The following is a 15,359-nucleotide window of genomic DNA, read 5'->3' as shown; positions in this document are numbered from 1 at the left end:
TGCCACTCAATTAAAAGCCAAGAATCATTAATTATTTATTTTACTACGTGTAATTGGTATTGCGGAAAATTAGGATGTTATTTGTTTTCTGCCCATATTGGTTTCCAATTGTCATGTGTTTATTATTCTAAAATTCTAAATTCTTCTTTTCTTTTTCAAACCGCTAAACAGACAAACATATCAAAAATTTTTTCTACCTTACCAAGCCTGCCAACAAAATCAGAGGACGAAAACAAACTGGTGACAAACAGAGAACAACATAAGTAGCATTTTGTAATGTTTTCCAGCAGCAGCAGCTGTCAGAACAGCTTCACTGGACCTTGGCATATATTCTGTTATCTCTAGACGTCTGCTGGAGGCTTGAACATCATTCACTTCCCAAAATGTATTATCTGCTGTTTTGACGTTGGTGGGCTGCCCTGACTTCAATCCAAAATCACTCCAACATGCTCCCTCTGGACCGGACCTGGGCAAAAAAATGACTCGTTGGCCACATCGCAGTCTCTATGAAGTCAAAATAAATTGTAAAATGTGTGGTGCTTGGATTTTGAAAGTGCTACTTTCATTTTGCTGTGCTTGTTTGCGAGCGGTATCACTGAGAAAGAGCAACAACTTGTTTCTTAAGTGTTGCCAAAATAATGCCAATGTTGCAAAAATGGTGATTTTTTTCAACTCTTCCTTCAAACACGTAATTGGCTACAATGCCAAATGTGGTCCTCATCTAGTCAACATTCCTGCATGGTGCAGGGAAGAGAGCCAGGGGGATTAACCCTGATAATCATTTAGGAGTCTCAACTAGCTGACTAATAGGATTTAGCACACTTCAAATTGTAGGAAATTGATGCACGCTGTAGACATGTTTTCCTAATTATAATGGTAGCATCTTATTAAAAGACTCCAGTTTAAGTTCATTTAGGCGCGTTTCGTGTGGAAAATGAACCTTGACCTTAACTTCACAAAACTGTACTTGCGATGAAAAACATTGATTTGATAAATCTCATTGTATTTAAATTGTTTCTTTGTACTCTTGTAACACAAATATAGTATATTATCTCTTTTTAATCTGAAACAATGTTGGTATACTCACAATGGTGGTCTGCCAATTAAAAAACTAGGCAAATGCCTTTCTTGTATAATTGCCCATTCTTAAGTGACGAGGACACACGAGCTGTTGCATGTACCGAGATGGGGTTGGAATGAACATATCGTGTCAGCAGGCTTGTGCTCTCCTTCGAGAACAAAAAGCACGGTGACATTGCAACTTTTGTACAGTCCCCTTCCCAAGAGCAGGGGTGTCATTTATCGGTGCCAAGCTCTGTCTCACCAACCCATTCAAACTGACGGTGCGATCAAAGACATCAAGAAATAGAAAAAGCCTTTCCCCTGGTGGCTGTCCTAATAGCAACGGCACAGCTAAATTAAATCACTTGTCGGTCTTACTGTCCTTCTGCCTGGCTGCTGCCTGCCAATGTGTTATCGCTCCCTCTTTCCTCCTCTATTCCCATCCCAATTCGAGTCCTAACCTTGTTAGCACAAAATTGTCCAATTTGATTTGATCAGTGTAGCGTCCTTGAGGCATTGGCTGGATCAGCAATTGTGTTAGATCTGATATTTGTATCATTGAATGCTGGAGGAACATGGTCAGTCTCTTTGTTTACCATATGCTAACTTGGCTAATAATATGTTTGGCTTGCAATGCATGCTTCGGGCCTTGGCAGGGAGGGCCTTTGTACAGTAGCATTAGTGGGACCTTTTGCCAAAATTACATTTAACCAGGCCAAATAGCATCTGGCCAAGAATGTAAAATTGTGGATAATTTAGTAATTGCCCCCAATCCACAAAAAAAAAAAAAAAGCCTGCCACAGTTTGGCTTCAGCCGCCAGAGCTTCAAATCAGCTGGCCGCCTGGTTGATGAGAAGCTCCGATGGCTACTTTCTCTACCTGAATTTGACACCTCTGTCAATATACCGTATTTTTCGGACTATAAGGCACACCTAAAAACCTAAAATTTTCTCAAAAGCCGACAGTGCGCCTTATAGTCCAATGCACCTTATATATGGACCAAATTCCTAAATTTAAACTGGCCCGGAGCATTGTGTCATGAAATCAATCATAAGTGGGCCGCTGAAGACTATGAATCATGAATCAGAAAGACGATGGATCGTTATTTTGTGATTATAAAGTAATTTGTTGCGTCTGAAGTGAATGGAGAAAAATGAGAATGGAGAATGATTTGATTTGGATTCAAAATCTGACATGATGCATTAATGGTGCGCCTTATAGTCCGGTGTGCCTTATATATGGACAAAGTTTTAAAATGGGCCGTTCATTGAAGGTGCGCCTTATAGTCCGGAAAATACGGTATATGTATTTTTGACTGGCGATCTCATAAACTGATGAACATAGATCTAGAGATTCAGTTCCACTATATTCCAACCTCACGCGAGCATTTTAAACTGATGTTATGCAAGATAATTGAGGACAAGAGAAGGATGAAAGCAGATAAGGAAGCATAGTTTAAAGAATTTATGCTGACAGGAAGAATGATGAAGACTCTCCAGTTCATGAGGAGACATTTATCTATGTCTTTATTTACTGTTTTTTTTTTTTATTTTCCTGCTGTCATGGTTATTTTGTTGTAGGTCAAAATGACTCAATGGCAAAATCACAAATGCTTAACCAGTGTGACAGCATAAAGGAAGTTCTCACACACTTATCAGTGCTCATTAGTTCAGCTATCTCAGATGGCACACATTCAGTGAAATAACTGGCCCAATTATCCATGTGTAAAGCAAACCAGTGAACCTTCTTAGCCGGCCAGTAATTAACATTAAGTCTAAGACAAATAATTCCCTCCTGGGATCTCTGAAGCTGAGTGAAGTGCAAGAAACAAGTACCACCAGGGAATGTCAGAACGTAACGATTGTTGTTATCAGGTTGTTAACCCCAACCGTCTTTAGACAACGTCCTGCTGGACACCTCTCCTAAAATGTGTCTGTTAAATAGCAGGGTTTAAGGCTTCTTACATTTTGATACTTGGTTGTTAAAGCTGAGTAATTACAGGGCCTTAGGGCCAGACACTGTGTTGAGTCGGGATGGACATTTTGGGTACCATGACCTCTTGGGAATAAACAGCTTTTGTATTCCTTTGGTTTCTCTATAGACAGACTCTAGGGAACCAAAGTGCTAAAGAAATTATGGCGCATTTCAAATTGTGACATAGTACTCCTACTATAACCCAAAATGAATCACCAAGGATTGTAATTCCACTGTGGTAATTGTCTCTGCATTTGACCACGTTAATTCTGTGGTTGGGTGATACAATAAATTGTCCCGCGTTACAGCGGAGAGTAACCAACTTTGAATAGCAACACAACAGGCAAATCAATCAGTGTCTGGAGATTAAAATTAGATCAAATAATGCTATGGGACAGGATATGAATTAGTACAGCACCAAATACGTCAGCCAAGAGTACGTGACTATGAGGGTGAAAATAAATTAATATAATCAAAAATTTAAGATAAGATAACCTTTATTAGTCCCATATGGTGGAACTTGGCATCATTTCACCAATTAGACAAATGCATGGCATTTGTACAATAAGAACATTGAACTAAGTAGTAGTTTGTCAAAATGTTGTCCATGCTTACATTTATGTAATCCTATCTATCAACAATGTTATTTGTTTGCAGAATAGATGCACTGCAATAACTGTCCTGCCTTAACATTCTTGACAAAATGTAACAAATATGGAAATTTAGACAATTTGTTATGGAAGGGAATTTCTATAGAATGGCAGCTTAATTTATATTTAGCAATCATAATAAAGCTTTTTGAATACGCTTGTCTTTTTTTTTTTTGCTGGTACAGGCAAAGCTAATGCTAATGTCCAGTGGGATGAGGACTCCGCAGAGAGCTTCCCATCAAATCCAGTGCGGATAGCATTTGTCCTGGTGGTGCATGGACGCGCCTCTCGTCAGTTTCAGCGTCTCCTCAAAACCATCTACCACACGTCCCACTACTACTACATACACGTGGATCAGGTGAGCTCAATTCCAATAGAGGTTAACACCGCAGACTTCCACTCAGTTATTCCATTTTTTTTAATTAATTATCCTTACCTGTTGATGCAACAAGGGACATGTACTGATTATGTAAAACAGTCTGCCATTAGCTTCTACGGACTTGTCATTCTGTACTGCATTCTGTCATATCATTAGCCTAACAGCATAAACGATAGTTGTTTTTTTTTAATTACTGTTACCAAACCTTAAAAAAATTAATTACTCCCTTTATGTTTTTTTTTCTTGTTTGACTTGGGCAACTATGCTGTTTTTCACAGTGTGTATCCTTAAAGCCCAAAAACAACATTGAATGCGTGTCCTTCCCCAGGAAAAATAGTTGGATGACGTACATTAGCTGGACAATCAATCAAAACTTAATCATGATTTTGATTTTGTCTACTCCCGATCTTTAAAACATTATAAAACGATTAATGTAGAATCAAAAACGCGTAATGCGTAGAACCGCGTGATGCGTTTGCAACTTTGCATTTCATCCCCTATTTAAAAATGTAACTGGTCTTTGTTACACAGATGTTGAACATACCCTGAGGGTTATTGCTTTAATTATTGCGGTAATAAAAGCCCGCATTGTGGAATACCCCTTGCTGTTTTAAAACCTTTATACGTATGGACATACTGTAATTTACAAAACACTTTTGCTGAACATGCATCCATTCTGATTTTGAGTCATATGGGGGTTTTTTTTGTATGAAAACCAGGAATAAGTTCAGACCCCGCCACCCAAAAAAATCATCAATCACCGATCATAAATTTAGACCCCAGAGAAACATTCTTTTTGTCAAAGAAGATACTTTTAACAAGATATTTGCTAAAAATGAAAAAGACAAAGGACTGTGTAGTACACAATTGTGGATATTGTTATGAAACTTATTGTTCCGCAACATGTTCATAATCCATCAACTATTTAGTAAAGTGCTGCAAGGAATGTTTGTTGAAATATTTCTTCTTTGCTGCAGCGCTCCAACTACCTCCATCGGCAGGTAAAGGCCTTGGCTGCTCAATACCCCAACGTGAGGGTAACACCATGGCGCATGGCCACCATCTGGGGGGGTGCTAGTCTCCTGACCATGTATCTTCGAAGTATGGCCGACCTATTGTCTATGAGGGACTGGAGCTGGGATTTCTTCATCAACCTCAGCGCTGCTGACTACCCCATCAGGTAAGGGAGGGGCCCCACAATATTGTCTGTAAACCAAAACTGAGTCGAGAAAGGAGATGAGGAAACTATGTGTATGTAATAAGATATTGGAATCTTTTCAAGAATGTAAGAATCTGGAATGCTGGACAATATGAGAGCTCTCAGTCCATATGGCAGAAACCATCTTGTTAACTATGAGCCTTGAATAAAGAGTCTGTCACTCCAAACCAAACAAATCAATGAAGTGCTTCTCCAACACTTTCCCTTCACAACCTTCTTCAAGTCTTTGTTCTCCATTCGAGGGGTTACATGGTGACCTGATTACAATTTAATTGCCCAAGGTCAATATATATTGACTTTTTCTTCCTACAGTGTACTGGATGGTCCAAAAAGCCTGTCTCAATTTTGAACATGTTTCTTTAAAGAGGCTGTAAAAGGCAATTAAAGGCCACAAAGCTCAAGTGAACTGCACACAATGTCATGAAAGTATTTTTTTTTTTTTTTATTTTTTAGGGGGAAAACTACCTTTAATTGAGCTTATTGTTCTTCTGGGAGTTCAGACTCTGCTACTTTTCTGAAGAAGCCAAGCAGCAACTAATTAAAATGCTTCTATAAGGGGAGAGTTATCTCCACCGCACACATGTCCACCAGTTGGATTTAGTAAAGTTGTTATAATGAACAAAGAAATGTAGGATCTGATGTCTTCCAAACTGAAATTGGATTTGTTTGACAAGTTTAATCTTGTCCCTCCCGTCACATTGATGAACGTTGCGGACATGCTGTCTATATGTTTCTGCACCATGTCTAACTTCATGCCTTGCATCACCCTACATATTTGCATATTTATCCTGTCACTTCATGATTAAATGCATTTGTGAGTATGCCAAGGCACTGTTTTGCTCATATTTTGCATTCTCATTTGCATGAGCGTGATGGAGTTGGAAAAATAGCTGACAGTGGAGATTTTAAGACCCATCTGTTGGGAAATGAAACGATTGATGGCGCCAAAGAAGGAAGTGAGATACAGAAATGACAGGGAGAAGGAAGGGAGGGGGCGAGATCAAGCTTGGGGAAATGGATGTTTTGGATCCGTGTAATTCTGAAAGATGTAAATTTTCATCATTGCAGAGTATGTGTATTTGTAACAGCTTGAATTGGACCATGTTCGTTGGTAAATGTGGTCCTTTCAGACTTTTATTTTTGGCATAATAAGGCGTGACAGATTTTTTTATAAGGTGACGAGCATCTCAACGTGTTTATGTGTGCAAAATAATTTGTAATCCAGTGTTTAGCTTTATCCTCTACTCTAGTCATCCAATGTTTAAATCCTGAGTCTGTTTTAGTTCAATCTGAGTCAGCAAACAGTGACCGGCAGTCTTTCCATTGTGACCATACAATATTGGTGAGAGTCCAAATGGACTGAGGAGGTGAGGGTGGTCTCTCTTCCGCTGCCCTGTCCTGACTACTGCCGTTGTTATCAGTGGGACGGGAGACAAGGCATTATTTCCCCTCTAATTCCCTGATAATGTCTGTCCTGCCGCATGGCTGCCCCTCAAAGGCAAGCGCAGAGCCATTCACGCTGTGTGTGTGTGTGTATGTGTGTGTGTCCAGAGAGTCCAAAGGATGAGTTACATGCATGCTTTGCTAAAGAGTGTGACCCTCTTTCCCAGCTTTTATCTACACGGCCTCCTTGTGCTTACCTTTTTCTCTTTTGAGAGCCTTTCATTGACTTTACAGCAGTATTTAAAATGATTGAGCTTTGTCAGACAACTAGCTGCAGCATCCTTATCTTTCGTTTTGTGTCTCACATGCTAATATTATTGCTAGTGGGTTGTTTGCATATAAAAGTGTCATCCTCTGCTATAAAAGGCTTTCATAGATTTGAGACAAAAGTATGAAAATTTCATAAGTTCAAACATATTTGTATCCACTTTTTTTCTGACGGACATGTCATCCTCGTCAAATGTATTTGACAATAACCCATCAAGTGTAACATTCCACTATTCTTCCGCGGTATCATATATGAACAAAAGTCCTAAGTATGTAAAAAAAAGGGCACATTATGAATTTAACAAGACCATGGAAGTGACTCAGTGCCACCATAATAAAGTTTTATTGACTATGATATTGAAAAAAAGTGCACAATTTTGACTTGCCTAGTGTGAAAGCAGAATTTTTTGTGGGTGCATGTGTTATTGTATCCATGTGAATACTGGTGAGAAACAGAGCACCCAAAGACCTGACAGCAAGCAAACCCGCCCGACCCAAAGGACCCAGAGTGACCACTCAGGTGGCAAAGTTGGGATATGACACTTGCTGAGCGTGCGTGTGTGTGTTTATGCATGCATGTATGTGAGTGTGCCTTCAAGCATTTTTATGCCTCTGTGCATGTATATTGTATTGGCAACGTGCAAACTAGCCGTCACCCAGCATGCTTGTGTGGGTGGGAGTAGAGCGTGGAGACAGAAGACTGTGTGTGTCTGCACAGCATATCATCAGTTCGACTTTATGGCTCAGGACGTCCTAAGATAAGCCCCCCAGGCTGTGAAATTGCTCCTTCAAGAGAAAATGACATTAATATGCGTTTGTCCCTCCCCCCACTGATCCTTGCGCTTTTAACCACCCGCCTTGCCGCTCTTTCCGAAAGGCAAAGCAAAGTATCATGAAAGGCTCCAAAGCAGATGAAATGACTGGGGCATAGAGCCTGCAGAGCAAAGCTTTTAGCCTGTCTGGCCTGTGTATGAGACAACGCTGCCCTACCATGTAAAAGCAGCATGGAGTCTTTCATCAAAATAATGGCGACACAATCGTTTCTATGATCCCAAGTAGCCCCCGGGAAAAAACAACCAGAGCTGCTAAGGTCATGCAATAATCTGTCTTCAACTGTTGCGTTTTGTTTTTTTTCTTCATAAAAATGTGTTGAATGGGCCAAATTATGTCCCATCTCCTCAGGTTACGATTATCGGGACTGTCATTCTGACCTATGACAGTCATCGCACAAAAAGAAGAAAGAAACTTGAATTTAATTTTTGAAAACGGGATATTGCAGCAACAACAAATTAAAAGTTTGAAAACAACTTTCAATCTTTTTTTTTTTTGCTTGTTTTGATCACCAGAATTAGACCTTCACATTCTGATTACCGTATTAAATTTTTTCAATGGAACAATATTCAAAACAGAAATTTCTCACAGTGAAAGGCAGATTTTCACATTCATTTCACATTCATTATAGAGTGTATAGCCCCCGTAAACTTTGACATGACATGCACATGTTCTTCAATTAACACCATGACATTTTGCATAAGCCCCCTCTTTTCTCTTTGTAGGACAAACAAGCAGCTGGTGGCCTTCTTGTCCAAATACAGACACATGAACTTCATCAAATCTCACGGCAGGGACAACGCCAGGTGAGTGTGATTTGCCCTAAATAAAAATTCTAATCAACCCTGCAACATTGCTTTTGTGGTGACCCACTGAGGTCGCCATCTTTGCTGCTGCCACCCGTTGCTCTCTTTACTCTTCTCACCCCCAATGCCAGACAGGAGTCGCATTGCGCTCCAAAAAACCCCAACACAAATGCGTGCATGACTCAGCTTGACTCAACAGCACCTCTGTGCCATTGTAGCCACATTGCATCATTTGATCTTTCTTTCAGCATCGCCGGAAGAAATTAGATCACATTTTTTAAACCAGCTGCAATGTGACAAAAAATCAAGTTCTGCTTGTTGTTTAACAAATAAAGGTTTACATTATGCAAAAACAGTCTTTCCATTAAATGAACAAAAAAATTAAATATAAAAATTGCTTCATCAAGATTTTCAAAGCCAGTCACCGATCAGCAAGTTTGAATGAAATAAGAAAAAACATTACCGGTCCAAAGACTACACATGGCTGAATACGTATATATAATTTATACTGTATTTGAATAGCTGACAGATGCAACTACCACTCCCCATGAAACCAATTAGTTCTAAAGAGGCCCAGTTGGCTGAACTGAACTTGACTCCTCACTGCTAATACTTGATATGGTCAGTAGTAAAACCATCTATAATGTATGTTGAACTTGTCACTGTTGATGAAAGTGTATCCGGACAAAGCAACAGCACATTTAGCCCACTACCTTTTTTTTTCTTTTTTTTTTTTTGCTACAAGGCTGCTCTTATGATTTCCAAGTGAAATTTGCTGTATATTAAAAAAAGAAAATGTGGCAATTATGGATTGGCATTAGTAAACATGCATTTATTGACAAGCTGTTAGTTATGGGGTGCTGAACAGATGTTGGATTTCCAATAGTTTAAAAATATATCTTTGGATATTCGTTTTTTGAGCGCTATGCTGCATGTGTGAAGTCTTGCTCTAGAGAAGCTCATATGCCATTTGAATCCTACCATCCTGCCATCCTACAAAACTTGATGGTAGAATTAATTTGACTGATATTACTAGATATTGTAGCAGCGGTTACAAAGATGTTTTAAAACTATGACTTTCAAAACGAATCTCTGGTATCAAAATTTACGGTCAAATAAAATCATTGTGGAAGAAATATTAAAGCGATTAAAAAACACTTGTATGCAACCATTGTTTGATTTCCCTTTTTTTAAGTCTTTTTAACTATTTATTCTTTTCGAATAGTTGTTACAACAAGGAAATATATTTGCCCAAAGAAGATTTACAATTAATTGCTTTTCATTCGTCTTGTTTTAGTCGTCAAAACAATTTTTGCTTGAATAACACGTCAGCTTAGGACTTCATGAGTCATAATTTGTTTTCACCAGGTTTATCCGTAAACAAGGCCTGGATCGTCTCTTCTATGAGTGTGACACCCACATGTGGAGACTGGGTGATCGTAAAATCCCAGAGGGCATCTCAGTGGATGGAGGATCCGACTGGTTCCTTCTGAACCGCATGTTTGTGGAATATGTCATCAACTCCAAGGACGATCTGGTCACCAACATGAAGCGTTTCTACGCCTACACTCTGCTGCCTGCCGAGGTAACACTCAACCAACCCATTTTCATTTTTCTTAACTGTGAGTGACAGGTAAGTGAAACTTTGTGCACTTAGAGAAACTACAAATTTCTTGTCATTGCTAATGGCAGACAGACTTGCAATCAAAACGGGCAAGCAACCTGTGAAGTTCTCTTTATAACTGTATTCATCGCTCTACAGAAATGACACTTTAATTATAAGCTTCAATAAATGTAAATTTTCTACATTTGCTACTCTTTTACCATTGAGCAGTGAAAGGAGTGAAAATTAACATTTTATTTTTGTTCTCATTGCACTTTATCTTGCTGCCATGTATTCATTTTTTTGTTTTCCAGTCATTCTTCCACACTGTGCTGGAGAACAGTGTCTACTGTGAGAGCATGGTGGATAACAACCTGCGCATCACCAACTGGAATCGTAAATTGGGCTGTAAATGCCAGTACAAGCACATTGTTGACTGGTGCGGATGTTCCCCTAATGACTTCAAGCTTGTGGACTTACATCGCTTCCAGGTAATAATAACATACTCCATTAATTTTCCTTTTTGCTTCACGACAATTGATGGAGTAGCGTGAGACACAGCTAGTCGCACGAGACAAATTCAAAAGTTTCTCATTTCACAACATTTCAGCAATAACTTTAAAGTTCGGTAATTATTCACATACTTGCATGTATTCACCAAACACTTGTGTTGGTGTATCTGCACAAAATAACGTAGACTTGGGCAAATATGGCCCAAGGGCCACATCTGGGCTTTTGCGGTCAAAATAATATATAAAAATATTTTATTAAAAAACGTAGTTGATGTAAGTTGTTATTTTTCTAATTTATATTTTTCCCTGTGGATGTTTTATCATAATTGCTCAGTATAATTTAATAACACATAGTGTATGTAATGCATTTTAAACAGTTTACTTTAAAATGATAAATTGTTCATATAATGAATATGTAATTTTGAAACTGCTTTTTTAATATATTCAAGCAAGTAACATCTTATTAAAAACACACATTGAAATGCTTTATATAAATACACTAGTATTGTAAAACTCAGATGAGGCGTAATGTAAGCATGACTCTCAACAACTGCCATTCTGACATCAGCATTTTCTCCTTTGATAATTTCATTTTATCCAATGAGATCCAAAAGTGTCAAGAAACAAATCAGAGAGCTGGAGTCAAAGATTGCAGTTTGGATACTGCATGGTTTTGATTGATACTGTGGCAGTCATTCATCTAATCATAATTGTAGATTGCAGTTGTTTAGAATTGTTCTTCATTATACTAAAATTATAGCGCTAATAGTGCAGCGGGTTATTAAATCCATTAAGAAACAGCTGAAGTGCAGACCTCAGCTGCTGCAAACTCCCTTCTTTATTATTAAAAAGAAATATAGCTTTGGTTTAATTGCATATTGACAAAATGATTGCTAATACAAAAGGGTCAACAGAAGCTCATCTGTAAGGACTTGGGCTATGCGAACAGAGAGAAATTGCAACTACTCATTTAAGATACTATTCTAATGTGCATTCTGACTACAGTTGAGGTGTCCTTGAGCAGGACACAAAATCCTACAAAAATCACCTCAAACAGATTTTGCGCCTCCTTATTCTGGTATGTGTATTGTCTGCGGGGTGACCATCGAAATTTAGCAAAGTGTAAATGAAATTTCTCCTTGAGAAGATCCTCTTTTACCATATTAAAATGTGTTTTATTCCAGTTAGCAACACTTAATTCTTAAGTGAAACATTTGTGACAGCTCATTGATTTGCCCTTTAGCCGTTTGATGAAAAGATGAACATTTTACCACCAAAATTACCCGTAAATGACAAGCGCACACCTTATTAGTTGATTTTCTGCCTCCAAGCTTTCTCGCCTATGTCAGACTGTTCCCGCAGCCATCGTAATCAATAAGTAGAAAATGATATCTTAGTTTCAGTGACCTAGAAAGTGAACATTTAGAAAGTAATTATATCCTCCTTGCCTTGGGTATTCACAGGAGGAATAGGATAGTTAGCTTTTTCAAATGGAAGCAAGTGAGTGGCACTGACCCTGGGAGCCTGTCAAAAAAAAAAATGAAATCCCAGTTGGACTATTAATAAGCTCCTAAAAAGTAACATCTGTGGCACAAAATGAAAATGTTCCGCCATAGTTAAATACTTCTTGAAGTCATATACTTTTTCAACTGTGACTCCTGTCCTTCACATAGCTGTCAAAGCCGCAGCACTCCACTTCATTGCCAGATTGGTCAGCCGCCTGTCTCGCCCGCCTCACACACTTTAATGCCAGCACATTACCGGAGCTCCCTGGCAGTGCTGCTTGGCACCGTGGTATCAGTGAAGGCCATCCCTGGGCATAAAGTAGGGAACAAAAGCAAGCTTTGCAGGTGCATGCCAGGCCCCGCTATAAATAGGACTTGATATCCCACTGAGCACAAAATCAGAATTTGCCTTTGAATCTTAACATTGCAGGAGGTAGAAACCAGGACATTAGCATAAACTCTATAAAATACTGGAATTTGGCCTTTGGCTTCCAAAAAGTCATACAAAGCAAGAGATGTGACATGAGGTGGTTGTGATGAAGCAGACTTGATTGGAATTTAGAAGTTAAAGTTTTTGAATAGCAATTCCCACAGGCATAGATGTTGAATATTAAGAAGATTTTGCAGTTGACTCCTTGCTGTGACAATCTGATAGTAAAGTCTAAATGAATTTTTATGACATCCATGTTGTCTTGGTATTTTTTTTTGTCAAAATCATATTCACCATGCCAATATTATCACCATCAAATAAAGGTGCAGCTATTAGGACTGATGTCTCATCCAGTTACTTTGCAACGATAGATAATTTTACAGTTGTGCATTTTGTGGCACAGTCAATTATTTTTGAATTGACGTCACCCTTAGAAAACTTAAATGTTATGCCTTTAAAATGTGCCATTTTTGTGTAGTAATGTGTTTCAGCATGTGGGAAAGACTGGCTATGACAGCACCGAAGGGCATGTCAAAACCCACTAGTTCTGGGAACATCCAAGCACCAAAATTTCCCACCTACACATTTCCATTTAATTGCTGGAACCCCGCACAATCATCTGGTGCCATGCAACATCAAGCTGGCAGCCCGGAACGACAGTTGCAACATGAGAAAGAGCCGAGATCCTCCAAATGTGCCAAAAGTTCATTTCAACTCTTTTTTTTTTTGTAGGTTGCACCGAGGTGCTTAGTGCTAGCTAACTATTGGTTAATAGTTTTGTGTCTGCGGCTGACAAGAAAAGTCCTTGTGTAAGCGCCAAGGCTGTGGAGGCGGCAGATTTCATGATGCACCTCACCTCCAGCCAAAAAAGCAACAGTGGCAAGGATAGAGAGGGTGAGATTGGCATGGGCGGAAAGAGCAAATAAGGCAAAACAAAAAATACATTCTGTGTGAGAAAAGTTGAACAGCGGAAACTTACTACTGACTGCATGAACTGCTTTTAATGGGAATTAAAAGTATCTGAGCAACCCACTCTGGAAAATATCTGAAATTTTTCTGATAATTTATCAGACATTTTCAATCCTAAATGCTTTTGAGGTCCTTTGACATTTTCTCGCATTACAGCAAAGCCTCAATGTCAGAAGTTACATATAAGCGTTGTCTTTCCTCCATGTCAAACTCTCTATACCGTTTTACATACTTGGTGTTACATCTATGATTAGAATCTCTCAATCTGACTAAGTCCCCAGGCGTAAGACAAGATATACGTAGCATGACTCAAGTTAATCACCAAATTGGAACAGGATCCCAATTTGCAGTTTTGGCTCGACTTCAAGTCTCACATTCCAGAAATAATCTATTCATAGCCCTTCTTTTACATACATTTCAAACTATGAAAAAATGTGGATTTGCGATAGCCTAAAATCACTCATTTGTAAGAAAAATATTGCCACTTTTAAAGAAGGGAACGCGTTTGGATAAACATTTTTTTGTGGCACATTATGGACCAATAAAATCATCAGGTTGCAGCTGGTTTTATTACAGAATAGAAAATGTCCCAATCAGCAGGGGATGGGCATGTACTCATTCTATTTTCTTCAAATAAAAGCTTCCAAATATTTTTTTATTATAAATTAGAAGAATTGTATGTCTTTCATTGCTTTAAAAATACTGTATCACTTAATGCGTTTTTCAAGGCTTGATGTTCCAACGGATACATTTAATTTATGTTTAAAGAGCTTTTACAAAATGAGCTGAAGGCCATATTTTAAAATTGAACTCTCCATGCCAGTTTGACAAATAAATGTGTTCTTTAGCTTCAAATCATGTCTTTGAACAAATTCAATACAATGTGATGTCAGTTTATGATTACACAATTTGGTGCTCCCAACTTAAACTGTCAGATAACAGCAAAATCAGGCCTAAATGATCTACCCACCTTTAGGCAAACTTGAACTCCATGAGGAAATGCATTTAGTTAGATGTGGCGGGCCCCACAACTGAGTTTGTCTCACTAACAACCCCCACCGATTGCAACATCCACCGTCATCACGTAGAGAACTGCCACTGTTTACTAGCTTGCAATTTCAATTTTATGACATCATAACAGTGTCCACAGCTGCCACCTCTATTTCCTCATAGGACATTAATCGGTGCTTTCTTTTTTCTTTTCTTTTTTCCAGACGCCACGGTCGTATTAGTATGATGCTTTCATACATTAACGCCAAGTCTAATTGCCTGGTTAGTTCTAAACCCTGTGTGTAAACCTAAAAGCAGTCAAACTTACAAATTAACATTCAAATTACTCCAAAATGGTTCTCTCCAAATAAATAGATGGTGTGGTTTGATATTTTGTTTCATAACAACGTACACCACCAAACAAAAAAATGTCATAAAGATATGAATACTTGAAATAATGATGATCAATTTATTACAAATTGACATACTGAAGTTTAGTGTACCTTCTGCAGTCTAATGAAAGAGTGTTTAATTGTTCTCCCGCCTACTATATACTGAAGGCTTGGATGAATGACCAAAGATATACAGTTAATTCAAAAATAATTTTCATACAAATAAAGTGAAATAGAATAATTTCCTGATGATGATCAGTCATGGCACACCAATGTGCCACAACACCCGGGTGAGGAATTGCTGCTCGAATAAATTTGTGAATCCTT

General features: G+C 38.5%; 1 protein-coding gene across 1 annotated transcript in view; it reads left to right on the top strand.

Annotated features, from left to right (window-relative positions):
• The window catches only part of xylt1 (xylosyltransferase I), a 61,143-nt gene that overhangs the window by 32,717 nt on the left and 13,067 nt on the right, over positions 1–15,359 (top strand). Inside the window, exons 3-7 of the mRNA XM_049721276.2 lie at positions 3,872–4,044; positions 5,043–5,245; positions 8,551–8,631; positions 10,000–10,216; positions 10,549–10,725. Coding sequence (XP_049577233.1) covers positions 3,872–4,044; positions 5,043–5,245; positions 8,551–8,631; positions 10,000–10,216; positions 10,549–10,725 — 851 coding nt within the window. The remainder of the gene's footprint in view (positions 1–3,871; positions 4,045–5,042; positions 5,246–8,550; positions 8,632–9,999; positions 10,217–10,548; positions 10,726–15,359) is intronic.

Source organism: Syngnathus scovelli, chromosome 5 (assembly GCF_024217435.2).
Source record: "Syngnathus scovelli strain Florida chromosome 5, RoL_Ssco_1.2, whole genome shotgun sequence".
NCBI lineage: Eukaryota > Metazoa > Chordata > Actinopteri > Syngnathiformes > Syngnathidae > Syngnathus > Syngnathus scovelli.
Note: the sequence above shows the minus strand (reverse complement) of the source record. Positions and strands in the feature narration are given on the sequence as shown.